A 15,018-nucleotide genomic window follows, 5' to 3' on the forward strand; every position below is an offset into this window, starting at 1 on the left:
CACTTACCTCTGTGATTTACCAGGGAAAACATTCTTTGGCCCTTGCCACAATCTTCCCTTACCACATCCCCTGAGATGCCTGAGCATGTGGGTGAAGCTTAGTAGGCTTGCTCACCTCGCTCCCACCATGTCAACCTGCTGGACTTACTCTTGGGGGTGGGAGGGATCTGCAGGCAAGAGCCTTCACTTGGTCCAACTACCTCTTCCAGTTGGTTAAAAATGAAAATGTGCTTGGAAGACTTTGGCTCATAGGACTCTTGACATCTCCCTCATGGATCAGTTTGCAAGGTATTATTTAACACTCTTGTTTCTAACGTGGCTGAGTTCCTTTGCATTATTCCTGTGTCTCATTGGTTTTCCCAACACTTCCAAGTTCTGGAGGATTTGCAGGACTCATTAGTGTTTCACTTAACTGCAATTCTCAGGGTTTAAGGAGTGTTAATTAAAATTGGATTTAACATGGACCCTTTCAGCATGCTGTTAGATCCCAGTCTCCCCCTACAACTTGATGCTGCTTATTGCTACCTGTCACCTGTTATCCTCAATATTCAGTCACAATTGGAGGGGAAAGAAAGCTGAGGAGGTGCAGGGAGAACGTCTCTGAAGAGGCACAGCTGTGCAGACAGCTGCTAAAGGCCTGAGCTATATCATAAGCTTGGTTTTATGTATTTGTAAAGGCTTAGTTGTATCCTTGTAACCTGAGCAAAATAGGGTCCAGGAATGAAGCCCTGCAGCAAACCTAGCCAAGAAGTCCATCTTGGGCTAGATTAAGGGCAGATAGGTGCCCATGCGTAGTATTTAGACACTGGCAACATTTGCAAAACCTTCCTCCTGCAGCTACTGCCTAAATCTGGAGACATCAAAAGTCCATAGTAAAGTCTCATAGTCTCCTGTGTTTTATGTTGCCTACATCTTGATAACACCATCAGCATCTACCCCGTGCCTCTTCCCCCATGGGCTCACAAATAAGGTGCTGGCTGGTCTCTCACAGGAAGAACCCAACTCCGCAGGTGCATTTTGAGCACACAGACACTCATACAAGACAGCTAGGGGAGGAGGATCCCCTCTTTAGAGGGATGCTCAATGGCTAGAGCCCTCACCTGGGCTGTAGGAGACTTGATTTGATTCCTCTGCTTGCTCTGGAACCCAGGTCTCCCACACCTCTAGCAAGTCTCCGGACCACTGGGCTAGAGAATATTCTGAAAAGAGGAGCTTTCCCAGTCTCTCCCCTGGGTCTCCAGGGTGCAGGGCCCTAATCACTAGGCTATATTTTCTCTGGCCAAGTGGATGGAGGTGCTTCCTTCCAACCCAGAGTCAGGTGCTTTTGCACTGTAATGGGTGGGGCTTGGGTTCCTCCCCTTGCTCAGAATTTCCTACTGGCTGGATCTGGGGGTCTGCTTGCTTGGTGTACTAGCTTCTGGGAATCCCATTCATGACCTAACTTGCCCCATGGCTCCTAGCAAGAGCCCAGGCACCAAACTCAGGGCTGTGAACTCCATTGGGCACCAGGGCACCTAACAAAGCCAAGCGATCCCACACCTAGTTCCCTATGGCAAATATGGCCCTTTGGTATTGGACTAGCTGACCCCAGCCCATCAGCTTCCATTGCCCAATCATGATTCCTAGGTAACCTTTCTGATAGATTGATTCCCTCTTCTGTCAATGGAGTCTTTTTATCTAAGGTATTGCTTGCTACTCACTCTAAGTTACCTGCAACTGTGCTGCCATAAAGGTCCTTGCACCTTTATTATGCAGAGGTCTGAAAAATAGCATAGGTGAGACAAGAAAATAATTGGAAACTGGGGCTCTGGTGACTCACACATTTGTGCTGGAGGGTATGTGCAGCAATGTCAGCAGAGCAGCACCAAGGTTTCTATTTATGTGCTGCAAACTCTGGTTGGAGCAGCATAAGGCAACTGGTCCTGCAGTTCTGGGTGATTACAGTGTGCTGGTGATGGGAATGCCACCAGAGCACTTCCATCACTGGCAAAGTTAAATGATTGAAGGTACTGACTCATGCTTTATTGCTATCAGGGTGAGGAAAGCTGTTTTGCCAAGGGGAATGCTTCCGGTGCCAGGCTTTGGATGGTGTGAACAGGTGCAATTATGGCACCTTCACTGGAGGTCTGCCAGTTTACCTCTGCTCGGGGCCCCATCCTGAAAACCCATTTCCTGCACTTGATAGCGGATGTCTGAGCAGCAGTCAGAGGCTGCAGTGACGTGTGGCATAAACACCTACATAAATGCACCAGGCTTTATGTGTGTCTAGGATGTCAAGGTCATTTTGTGACAGTTTCCAGCTACTAACACACCTACGATTCCACTAAGATTTCCGGAGCATGGTACTGGCCTAATCAGAAATACATCCTCATGTACTGAGTTCTGGGGACCAGAGGGACAGCCCTGCCACCCTGCTGTTCAGAAAACACATCCTCTTTACCTGGCAAACTTGTGAGGGCCGAGGTCCCAGTTGTCACTCGAGGTCCTGGCCTGGGAAAGTGCCAGGGCCACTGCACCTGGAACCCACTCAACTATAAAAGAAGGCAGATGGTCTTGACCCCAGGGTGAGAACCAGGGGTTCGGCCAAGCCATTGCCTTGCAGTGTGGAATTGGGAATTGTGGGGCCCAGTGCTGGCTTCAGGTTTGTTTGCAAGATGTTTGCTGTGCTTCCTTTCTCTTCCCTCAGCTGTGTGTCCTCACTCCACTGCCCTGCTGGCAAGCCGTTCCCTCGTTGTGCTCTTTCAGCCTTCTGTCTCCTCCCAGGAATGGCTCCCTCCAGCTCTCCTCTCCTGACCACCACGGCCTCCTCCCCTCTTTCCATCCTTCATCCTTCTCATCTGACTTTCCTCCCCTGTCCTACCTTCCAGCCCTTTCCCACAATCCCTACCCCTGAGCATACCCACGATGCTCACACTGCCAGCTCCCTGCTGCACCTTCAGTCTGGCATTCCTCCCTGGGCATACCCGGCACACGGATACTAGGCAGAGCAGACAGCACTCACCAGAGTAAGCTCCAGGAGCAGAGCAGCACCCAGAGCATGGGGGAGAGCTCCAGCACAGAAAACCACATGGGTTTCCAGAGCTTAGGCAGCTCAGCGTAGAGCCCAGGTCTGGGCAGGAAGCTGGTGGGATCAGCAGAACCACCATCTGGTTATGTTCATACGTGAAATCTCTAAAGGCCTCTCTGCTCCCCTCCTCCACTGTGACCAAGCTCAGTCATTGCAGGAGCATGATCCCCAAGCTTGTAGTCTTTGCCTACAAGACAAGTGACTGTGTAGGAAGGTCAGGGCTCTTTTTATTGGGCTCCTGGGGATGAGATTTTTAGGGCACTGTCCTGCTACATTCTTGGTCTTTTCTCTAACCAAAAGAGCTATAGATTTGCTTTGCTGGGAAACTGGGGGCATGGCAGGAAGTGCAAGCTGAAAGAGAGCAAGGCAGCCTGTAGTCAGCAGCAGCCGCAGGGGTGATGAGGGGGAGTGTCACCTGGGTGGGAACCCGTGGGTTGCAAGTCAACCCTTTTACAGGCTGATTACAACCCACCCTCTGCCAGTTGGGCAGCCAGCAGGTAGGGCTTTCAGGGCATGGGATTTGCAACGAGCTGGTTCAGTTCCTCCCTGCACCAGGTGTTTCTGCAGGGGAGATTCCCCCTTTACCTCAGTGCTGCTTGTGCTCTGGCCCATCCCCTTCTCACTAAACTCTCCTCTCTGTTTTCTTTGGTCTTCTTTCCTGCAGAAGCAAGACACCTTGAACCAAGTAAGAGACCTGGCTGCTGCTTGTCTCTGGTTTTGGTGTGTGTGGTTGGCTGTTAGCTCCTGCTTTGCATGCTGGCTTCTGCATGTTCAGCTGGGGCTGCTACTAGGGTTACCACATCCCACCCACCCCACATGTCCCTATGGCAGGCAGCTCCCCATAGGAGAAGGGGCAAACCCCAGGAGGACTGGTCTTATTAGGACCTAAACAGCAGAGACACTCCCTTCATTGCTCCCTTCCATACAAGCAAGAGACAGCAAGTTGAATACCCAGGCTTCCCACCCACCCTCCGCCTTCTGCTGTTCACTAACATCTGAGCTCCCACAAAGAGTGGGAGGTGGTAAGGGGCCTTGTCACAGGCATGTCTCCCCCTGCCCTGGTATCTGGGCAGTAGAGACAGACAATTGTGCTCTTTCTCAGCCCATGGGGTTTCAGTATGTCCCTGCCAGCCCAGAAACGGGGTCTGCATGTTCCACCACAAAACCCACTCTGGGCATCTTCCTAGTTGTACAGTTTGGAAACTTTTGCCTAGAGTTATGTGGATAGTGATTTACAGAAGCAAGGTTATCTCCTGAGCTGCAGAGTGAAGTCACGCTGTGGAGAACAGAAGTCATTAAATATTTTAGAAGGGCTTTAGCTTTCCAGAAATAGCCGTCTAAATGGGCGCAATTTCACTCCACTGTGACATGAGCTATTGGGTACTGTGCTCCCGTTAATGGAGATTTTCTTGCCTAGGTACCACAGGCACATCATAATGAAATGTTAAGTGGCAAATCGATTTGGGTAATTTATTTATATATAATTAAATGCAGAAAACTGAGTTAAAGCAGGACTGTGGATGAGATTTAGTGAGAACAGAAGGCAAGAGCCTGGAGGAATTGATTTATGAGGAAAGATTAAAACAGCTTGGCTGAATGATGAGCCAGTGGGTCATGAGAAGAGACCAAGAAAAGGCCCTGATGCTCTGACTGGCTCCACAGAGTCGGACTCCTGTCTGTGCACGGAGCGTACTGGGTTCAGTGGGGTTTCACGTGGCTGTGGCAGTCTGCCTTTGTGAGACTGAGGTCTCGCTCTGTGCTAGTTCAGTGTGGCAGTTGAAATCTGGCCCTCATTGCACTGCCTTTATCTTATTTATGCCTCTACTATTTCTGCCCCCATCTAGCTACCTTGAAAGGCTTCCCTTAGAAAGCTACCCTCAAAGTTGAGACCTAGGGTGAGAAATTTCAGTCCCTAGGGAAACCATCTGGGGGTGGGGGGTCTGTGCTCAGTACTGTCTGAGCCAGCCCTGATGGAGCTAATTTTTACCTGAATCAACGTGCAGCAAAACCCTCCGTGTATTATCTCCAAAGGGAGCATGGCACAGGGAAAGGCTCTGGAGTGGGAGGATTACACCCACTGCCTACAAAACAGGCATGGCAGGACCTGTGTCAAGGGCTTCTCTTCATCAGGACCAGAGGGATACTGGGCAGTTAGCCTTGGCTCCTTTTCCGTGGTGCCAGCCACCCCAGTGTGCCAGTCTCCAGCTCCAAGAGCAGCCGTGGGGAGAGGGAACCTGAATGTTCCCCACATCCCCTCATCTTTTTCAGTATAACCAAGGAGAGGGATGGGGCCAAGGGTTGTTCTTCTGAGGATGGGCGAGGCCTGTAGAGCGATGAGCCAAGACAGGGCACTTGTCCTGCCCCAGGAAGGGAAGGGCAGAGTGGGGTCGTTCTTCCCTGGCCCAGCTCAGACCCAGTGTAACTAGCAGAGTCCTGGCATGATGGCAAAATGACCTTGGTGGGGTATATCTCAAGGCGGGTCTAGTGTGGCATTTCTGGCATGGACTAAAAAAGCTGGGGAAGGACAGAGCTAGGAAACAGTCAGCTCAGAGAGCACATTGCATGCTGGTGAGCAGAGACCTCTCTCCTGGGGTAAATGGGAAAAATTGGGGGGGGCATCAGTGGATCCAGGAAGGAGGTAAAGGGAGTGTGGGCGCCGCCGCCCCTATGGCTGTGCCACACATGTCCAGTGAGCTCTGAACTCACTGCCTGGTCAGAGCAGGCTCCTGCTCAGTGTGGCCAGTGACGTTGTTTGGAGTCAGGGCTGGCCAGAGCCCCTGCTCTTGCACAGCTCCAGAGCCTACCGGTAAATGCTGCTGCTGTTCACCCTTCCTTGAATTGAGCAGCTGGGGAAAGTCAAGGAAGAGCAGTGGTTATCCTGAGCCATAGGAAAGCAGGGGCTCTGGGCAGACCCATGCTGAGAGTTCACATGTGACACAGCCAAAGTGGAGAGTGTGACTGCTACCTTCACCTAGTGCTTTTCTGCTGGGATGCGGAGGGGAGTGAAAGCAGTTACACAGCCCTCGTCCCTTGTGAATCCTTGCTGTGCTGCCTAGCAAGGTGGCTGCCCCTGGATGCCTGGCATGTGACCCGTCATGGGAAAGCTTTCAGAGTCAGAGGCTGAACACAGAGGAGTTCAAAGTGGTTCTGCTTAACCGCAGGAGTTGAAATCCCGGGGGAAAGAAGCAGCACAGAGCAGGCGCTGTTCACATGAGAAACCTCCCACAGGAGAGCATGGAGAGGTTCCTATGAAACAGCGACATGTTCCCAAAGCTCCTTTTGCTGCTTCCCATCTGGGCCAGCAGTTCCCTGTTTTGTGTGCCCTTTGCAGAAGACACTTGCAAAAGCAGGAAAGCCGTTTTGTTCTTTGCTGGTCATTGCCTCAGAGGAAAGGCCATGTTTCTGCACAGGTCAAACATTGTGCAGAGGAGGCAAAGGAGTCTCTGTCCTTGCTGTGGGGGTCCCATGGGGAGGCAGGGCATTTCTAATGGCATCCTTTGCTTCTCCATAGCCCATTGACTATGAGGGCTTCTGGCTCTTCATGAAGACGTACCTGGAGGTGGATATCCCAGAGGAGCTTTGCCAGCACCTCTTCATGTCCTTCAAGCGCAAGGTCTGCCAGTATTCCCCAGAGCCGCAGCAGCAAAGTTCTGGCGTCTCTCAGCCCAATGCACTCGGTGAGCAACATGTATCCTATTCCTGTGATATCCCCAGCCCTACCTGCTCCCCACAGCAGCAGCTGATGCAGTCACCAGCCATTCCCAATGCTGTTTGCAACCGTGCAAGTGGTAGCTAACTGAATTAGATATAGAAGTTAGCATCCTTCATGGGTGGAACTGTCTGGCCAGTAACTGACAGGTCAGACTCAATGATCTTCTGTTCCCTTCGGGCCTTCAAACTCTCTGATTTATGCACTTTGTAGGTGTCTGCTTGTTCAGCATGTTTGTCTAGCAGGCCCTGAATAGTACTGGGGGTGTGAGCTTCATTCTCCAAATCCCTCTGATTCCCTCTTTGATGTTTCAATAATGCAATCATCTGGCTGCCCTGACATATGCATGCACCGAAGAGGTTGTTAGAAATGAGGGTTGGTCCAAGAGGATGGGAAGGATGCATCTATTGACTGATTTTTTTTTAACCTATTGGAATATGATGGAGAACCAGTTCTGTTGACCCACAGCCAAGGAGGGACAACTCAGCTGATGTGTCCAGGGTCTCTGTACCCTCAAGGTGGTCCCGTACTCAGTCCATAGCCAGAGAATCAGGGCACTCATTACAATTGGTGTTCCTGGTAGATTTTGCATAACTTCTACATACAGTAGGTAGACAAAGCAAGAGCCCCTGTCTCTCATTCTCCTCAGTTTCCAGGGCTTCCACAGGGCTAGGGAGTTTTCAATGTGAGCTACATTAGGTGGCTAATGTAGCTCTGGGGATGGTGGAAGAAGCTGTATCAAGAGGAAGACTGCCAGTATTTCCTGCATGGTCTGGACTCATCTGATTGCATCTGGAAAGTCATTCCATGGCTAGATCCCCACAGCAGAGACTGCCTTGTCCCTAAACCCTACTTGCTTTATTCTGGGGTTGAGTGGGCTGCATTGTCTCGGAGGATTAGGGACTTATAAGTCTCTGCTGTAATTGGCACCTGATCTATGAATGGCTTTGGAGGTCAGGACCAAGGTCATCAGCTGGCAGGGGAAGCAGACTGTGGGCCAGCGGGAGGCATGGAGCATATGGTCAAAATTATCCCAGTGATCTGCGTCACAGAGAAGCTGGGTAGTCAGAGCTTACACGCTGGAGGCTCTGCATTGCTTTGACATCCAGCCTCAAAGATGCAAAGATGACTGCAAGGTGTCCCGGCATCCAACATACCCACCTTCAGGCCCCACTGAGTATAATGTGGCTCTGTCAAGGATGAAGGACGTATGCAGCAGGCATCATCATGTAGATCCTGGTAGTGGTCCTGAGAGTGTGGCAACTAGTGCATATCACAGGGGATATAGTGTGTCCCCCACACCCAGGCATGGGGACTGCTTTCTGGTATAGTGGAAAGACTGGGTAGGCATAGTGATCGAAGTGCATTCTGGCCATGTCCCCTCTGAACAGCTCCAGCAGGTCAGTACCGCACTTTTCAGGCCAGAAAATATGGCTCCCAGTGCCAGATTATTAGGTTTATTTTATGTCTCCAGAGCAGAATAAAGTTAATTCTTAATGTACTAAAGGGAGGATCCTTCCACTTAAGCTGGTGTGTATTTGATTGAAGAAGAGGTTCTTTCCCTCAGACTAACACCTTTCCCTCCTATATAGCTTTTTAATAAATGACATCACCAAACAAACCTTTGGTTGTGGATTAATCCATATATCTATGACTTTGTGACTCTTTGAAGCAACTGAACATTGGTACAAGTTCTTATGTGCAGCCTTTCACCAAGTGCTCTTGTTTTTCATTTTATTTTTTCCAGGATGGGGGAGGTAGAGTGAAAGATGAGGGATGAGGCACTTCACCTGTTTCTCATAATGTTCAAATGTTTGAAGATGAATTCAGTATATTTATTTATTTATTTGTTTTGGTTCTTGTATGGATTCAGAGTCAAAGTCCATCGATACGGGCATCTCCATTCAGACCGAAGTGGCTTGCGCCCCTGTCACAGGTAACTATTGTGTTTTTGTGACTAATCACACAATTTGTGGGATCCAGTGCATCTGAGAGAGGAAGTGTTTTTTTAGAGAAGATAACCAAATTATAAAAACAAAGAAGAACTCTGCCCAGCTCAGGTTCCAACTTTGTCTCCCTTGTTTACCCTTTGTCTACCTTGTCCTACTTTACAGCACACTGAGACATCTAGTGGCTGGATTATGTATTGCGCAAAAATATTCATCACTCCAATTCATGCAAGGGACAGGTGTGTAAGGTTTGGTGCACAGGGCTGAATGTCTTGCAGCTTTGGGTATCTGTCTTGCAGTGCAGGGAAATGTAAAGCCAAAGACAGATGAGTACAGAAGAAGATGGGAAGGGTCATTTTTCCCAAACGGGCTAGATCTTTTCCTGACTGTGGGCAGTACAACAAGGGGTGCTGGTTCACTTTTGGAGGCTGCAGGTCCAGCAGGGATTTTTAAATGTATGGTTGTGCAGATAGTCTTGTTGTCAAGTTTGGAGTCAAACTGAAAAATTAAAAAAAAACCCTGGTTCAGTCCAAACTGAAATGATTTAGGTATTTTTTTGGCCAAAACAATACAACCAAGCACTTCATTTGACTCAAAGCAACATGCTTCATTTCCATTTCTGAGGCCCCAAGGAAAGCAAGAGGCTAGACTTGCACCATTCACAAAAGGGACAGTGACAGGAGCAGCAGCCACCATGTGCTTTAACTTGGTAGCCCAGTAGTGTGTTCATCTGGGATGTAGAAGACCCTAGTTCCACTTCCTCCTCACTGTGAGGGGTTTGAACCTATATCTCCCACTTCCCAGAAGAGGACTCTTACGGGCTTTCCTAGGGTGTGTTGCTCTCATTTATTCCTATTGATGCTGTCCTGCTTTTGTATAAAACACTTGAGTGTTCATTGCAGTGGGGACTAGAACCAACTGTTTCTCAACTCAGCTGCCCTGAGGGATCTTCTTTGGCCCTGGGAAAAGCCATTCCATGGGAAAGCTGACTCTCCTGTCTGAGCAGTGCCGCCTCCTCGCCAAGTGGCAGCATGGTAGAAAGACTTCTGTTCAAACACCTGAACCCAGGGGGAAGTGGTGGCTGTCTGAACCCTCTTTGGTATAGAAGCCAGGGACCAGTTAGGCTAAAAAAAATCCCCCCAGGCAGATTTTCTTTCTCCCTGTCTAGCTCCTAATTGTTTATGGGAAATAACATGTTATTTCTGGGCCGTGGCAGGCATCCCCCAGCATATATAGGAGCATTCTCTCCCTGCAGGCTGTCCCAGGGTGACTGCAGAGTAGTTTAGAGGATGTCAGTCTCAGTGGTTGAACTCCATGGTTTTCCCTATTATGTTCTGTAGGATTTTTACATAATGGCCTCTCTACTGCTGCCTTAGATTCATAGATTCATAGATGTTAGGGTCGGAAGGGTCCTCAATAGATCATCGAGTCCGACCCCCTGCATAAGCAGGAAAGAGTGCTGGGTCTAGATGACCCCAGCTAGATACTCATCTAACCTCCTCTTGAAGACCCCCAGGGTAGGGGAGAGCACCACCTCCCTTGGGAGCCCGTTCCAGACCTTGGCCACTCGAACTGTGAAGAAGTTCTTCCTAATGTCCAATCTAAATCTGCTCTCTGATAGCTTGTGGCCATTGTTTCTTGTAACCCCCGGGGGCGCCTTGGTGAATAAATACTCACCAATTCCCTTCTGTGCCCCCGTGATGAACTTATAGGCAGCCACAAGGTCGCCTCTCAACCTTCTCTTGCGGAGGCTGAAAAGGTCCAGGTTCTCTAGTCTCTCCTCGTAGGGCTTGGTCTGCAGGCCCTTGACCATACGAGTTGCCCTTCTCTGGACCCTCTCCAGGTTATCCGCATCCTTCTTGAAGTGCGGCGCCCAGAATTGCACGCAGTACTCCAACTGCGGTCTGACCAGCGCCCTATAGAGGGGAAGTATCACCTCCCTGGACCTATTCGTCATGCATCTGCTGATGCACGATAAAGTGCCATTGGCTTTTCTGATGGCTTTGTCACACTACCGGCTCATGTTCATCTTGGAGTCCACTAGGACTCCAAGATCCCTTTCCACCTCTGTGCCACCCAGCAGGTCATTCCCTAGGCTGTAGGTGTGCTGGACATTCTTCCTCCCTAGGTGCAGCACTTTGCATTTCTCCTTGTTGAACTGCATCCTGTTGTTTTCTGCCCACTTGTCCAACCTATCCAGGTCTGCCTGCAGCTGTTCCCTGCCCTCCGGCGTGTCCACTTCTCCCCATAGCTTTGTGTCATCTGCAAACTTGGACAGAGTACATTTGACTCCCTCGTCCAAGTCGCTGATGAAGACATTAAAGAGTATCGGTCCAAGGACCGAGCCCTGCGGGACCCCACTGCCCACACCCTTCCAGGTCGAGACCGACCCATCCACCACAACTCTTTGGGTGCGACCCTCTAGCCAATTCGCCACCCACCAGACTGTGTAGTCATCCACATCACAGCCTCTTAGCTTGTTCACCAGTAACAGCCTGGCTGTCTTTGAGCAGCTGTTCTCCCAGGATGCCTCTTCTCTGCTCCTCCAGTACCTCAGAAGCACCAAGGCACCCTGCCCCTTTCGCTCTGCAGCAGTCCCTCTGGAAGTGGGGAGGGAGGCTAAGATAGGAGACCAAGGCACTGCAAGCCCAAGCTGCTTTGGCCAGTGTCCTAGGACAGCACAACAGGCTGCTGTCACTGCAGCCCTACCAGATCTCCTCTCAGCCCGTGCTCAGGTGGCACAGTTGGGAGCTGTAACTCAGAGACCAGGAGAAGCAACGGGCTGGGCTGTAGCCCTCTTATGTTTAGCACTCGGTCAGTGACTAGTCAGACGAATCCAAAGGGCAAAGACAAGGAGTGAGGGGCGTTGCCTAAGACAGCTGTCCTGAGTTGGGCAAAGCCCAGAGCTGCTGGGGCTTGGTGCTGTGTTCTGCCCTGCAGAGCTCTTCTCAGGGGTATCCTTCACAGCCTACTCTCCACATTCATGTGTCTGCATTGCAGGGATGAATGGGAAAACTCTCTTAAGTGCCTTGGGAAGACACACTCCGGAGTCCAGGAGCTCCCAAGCTAACCTGACAGACCAGCCACCAGCCACTCTGACCCCTGCGCCTATTGCCAACAACAGTGCCATTGGGAATGCCTCTCCCAGCTGGTCCAGGTCATCCTCCCAGAAATCCACTGCGGGCACCCCTTCTGCCCACAACTCCTCAGGGTCTTCGAAGATCTCCTCTGGGTCTCTGCTCAACCCGCAATCTCCAGGTAAGCTTTAACCTGCCTCTCTGTTGCCCTGCTCAGGCCTCACTGTCCATGGCTCTTCCTGACTTTTCACCAGTCCAGTCTTGGGTCATTTTGGCTACCAAAAGTCAGAGCTTCATGTTTTGCTTTCTCCCATCACCTTCAGATAAAGGGGAACGATTGGCTAGTGCAGCCTGTCAGGTCCAGCAGAGACCTGAGACTGTACCCATTGTCATGACTGCCTGGGGAAACTGGGATGTAGACTCTGTGAGGCTGTCATTGGAAAACTTACATTTAGGGAGCCTCAAAAGTACACCATTTTACACAGAGGCTAGAGATGAGCGTGCAAACTGCTTATCGGCATAGGTTGGACTGATTGGAGCACCCAGAGCTCTCTGGGGGTCTGTTCTTGGGGCCCTAGTATTTGATATTCCTGCTGGCTTTTTAGACAGGGGCCTGCATTTTTAAAAGCAAATGACCTGAGATAGCTGCACAGTCTGTTCATCCCCTGAGGGAACAGCAGTTACATTTCAAATGCAGCGGGCTCCATACCATCTCATCACCTTCACTTGTGGCTCAGAACACAAATCCTATCCTGCTGAGACACCGTCAGTCAATGTCTTAATTAGCTGGCAGCAGGGATGCTGGGGAGTGAGGGGATATTAAAGTGACTCACCATCGCCTCAAGTTGTGCTTATGCCAGCAATGAACACTGGAGCGGGGTGAGGTTTGGAAATATCCCTAGATGCCAGATTGAACTGTCTACTGAAGGGTAAGGCCCTGCTGTGCTAAGAGTGTGGGCCATGATGGTCTGTGCCCCGGCTTCTTGGTCACTGAGCATGCAAGCCAGCCAGCTGCCTCTTGCTTTCATTTTAATTTCCTCAGTTAAGTCCTGGGGTGAATGTAAACAGGAGTTTGACTGCACCAAGGACAAACTTGGAGAGGGGAATGTCATGGGCAGTCCAGCCCCCTCGTCTCTGTGTGGGCTGCCAGAAAGGCTGTTTTACATCTTTTGGCCATTGATCCACTAGCGACCAAAAGTCATGCCACCCTCCAGCTTTGTGGTGTCCTCTGGGAAAGGAGTTGAAGCAGGTGTATGCCTGTCATACTTGAAGCTGGGCAAAGCAGCATGGCTACAGGCTGAGCCAACCCAGACTTAATCTAGCCTCTGAAGACTTCCCTTGGGCCAGAAGAAGGCTTGACCTGTTTGGGTTTTGTGCATTTTGCTTTGCCCGCATTTGCACTTCCCAGTTCTAGACTGTGGAACAGAAATGCCACAAGGGTGGAGGTTTCACCCATTGTTTCAGTCGTGTCCAAGCACCACAGTGCATACAACACATGACACCTTGGCCAGGGGTAGGTCACTCAGAGAGGAGCAGTAAGGGAGCAAGCTGGCAATTGGGGGTGGCCATTAATTATCTCCTTTTCCTCCCACAGGCGGAAGGAGCTTGGAGAAGAGGTTACCTTTCAGCCTCCGGAAGACTCACAACTCTTTGAAAACGGCCAATGCACACCCGCCAGCCCCAGTGGCTCCTGTAGTGTACTTGAAGGACATTGTCTGTTACCTGTCGCTGCTGGAAAGAGGACGGGCTGAGGATAAGCTGGAGTGTAAGTGCTTGTGGGCAGGCGAATGTTTCAGACTGAGGTGCCAGTGATGGTGGCTTGTCTAAGGTGGAGGGAGACTGGGAGGCTGGGAGGACTGGTTGGCAATGGCTTTTCTTTATGGGTTAGTGAAAAGAGCAAGACAAGATGGGGGGGGGGAGGGCCATGTCTTGTGTTCACAACTGATCTACTCTCTGTGACCCGGACAGTGCACCAGCCTCTCCTACAATGTAGACAGAGGGAAAATGCTGCAACGGAGATGAGGTTTTGGAAGAATTGGGACCCTTAAAAAAAAAGGCAACAGTAACATGGTTGCCCCCATTCCCCTCTCACTGACATATCTGTTACTGTCAAAGCATTTCAGACAGAGGGTCAGAGCTCTTTGTTGATTAGCTCACTGACCATGGCTGATACTGTGAAGAAGGTGGCTGATGAGATTTCTTCTTGAAGACCCTTGTTGTGTTGATCTGGAATCACTAGGGCTGTTGTGTTTCAACTTTGAGAAATAGAGGTGTTTCTAGGAACTGATGTTGGCAGAAGCATTCTGATTGCCTTGAGTTTTCATCACAAGTCAAGAAAGCTTCTTACATGGACTCAAGGGTTGCACTGCAGTGTTTGGGGGTTGACTCTGCTCATTTAACCCCCAGCCATTGCTTTTTACTTAGCTTCCAGCATGAAAACAGTCAAATGACCTGAATAGTCAGAAGCCCATGTAGATTTTTTTTTTCTTCTTGTAATGGTTTGTATTAATTATACAAAGCTCTTTACTGCCTTATAAAAGCAGGGTCTTGCAATTGAATATGCTGTTCTGAGGAATTTCTCCCCTAAATTGCCCTCATTCCTAAATATTCTGAGAACCAGAAAACCTCCCCTTCCCAAAATTTAACTCATCAGCCTGACTCTACACAGGTCATGCTAGCCAAGCAGGGAAGAATCTAACATGTCACAAAAGAGCAATCCCAAAGACTGTAGTGAAGTGGTGAGTGTGCATTTATGTACGGCTGCCCCGCACCCCGATATAATCAGCCTTGCACCGCAGTCACAGGCTTTTCTCAGCTGACAGCTGACCATAAGTTCGTGTCTACACAGATAAATTGAGCTAGTACAATGGTACTGATATAACGTGCCATGAGGACAGTCTTATCAGTCGTGTATACACACACACCTGATAAGACTGTCTACATGGCATGTTATACCAGTACCTCAGCTCAGCGTACCTATGTAGACATGTATATGGGTTTGGTTTAGTTTAAACCTCTTCCCAACTGAAAATAGCCCTCTTGTGGCAGACCAAGCCTGCTCATGTGATATAAATATATCAGCATAAAAAACTTTCTCGTGTAGACAAGGCCAGAGTTTCCTCTCCAACAGCTTGGGGCCTGTGCTGGTCAGCAGTGGAGGATTTGAATTGCTGTGTTGTTCCCAGCCTTGTTGATACATGTAGTGATCATGCTAGA

At 49.9% G+C, this 15,018-nt stretch overlaps 1 protein-coding gene across 1 annotated transcript in view; it reads left to right on the forward strand.

The window, feature by feature from the left end:
• The window catches only part of LOC102572496 (diacylglycerol kinase beta), a 138,436-nt gene that overhangs the window by 14,200 nt on the left and 109,218 nt on the right, over positions 1-15,018 (forward strand). Inside the window, exons 3-6 of the mRNA XM_019489894.2 lie at positions 6,579-6,744; positions 8,650-8,712; positions 11,726-11,983; positions 13,397-13,567. Coding sequence (XP_019345439.1) covers positions 6,579-6,744; positions 8,650-8,712; positions 11,726-11,983; positions 13,397-13,567 — 658 coding nt within the window. The remainder of the gene's footprint in view (positions 1-6,578; positions 6,745-8,649; positions 8,713-11,725; positions 11,984-13,396; positions 13,568-15,018) is intronic.

Source organism: Alligator mississippiensis, chromosome 7 (genome assembly GCF_030867095.1).
Source record: "Alligator mississippiensis isolate rAllMis1 chromosome 7, rAllMis1, whole genome shotgun sequence".
Lineage (NCBI taxonomy): Eukaryota > Metazoa > Chordata > Crocodylia > Alligatoridae > Alligator > Alligator mississippiensis.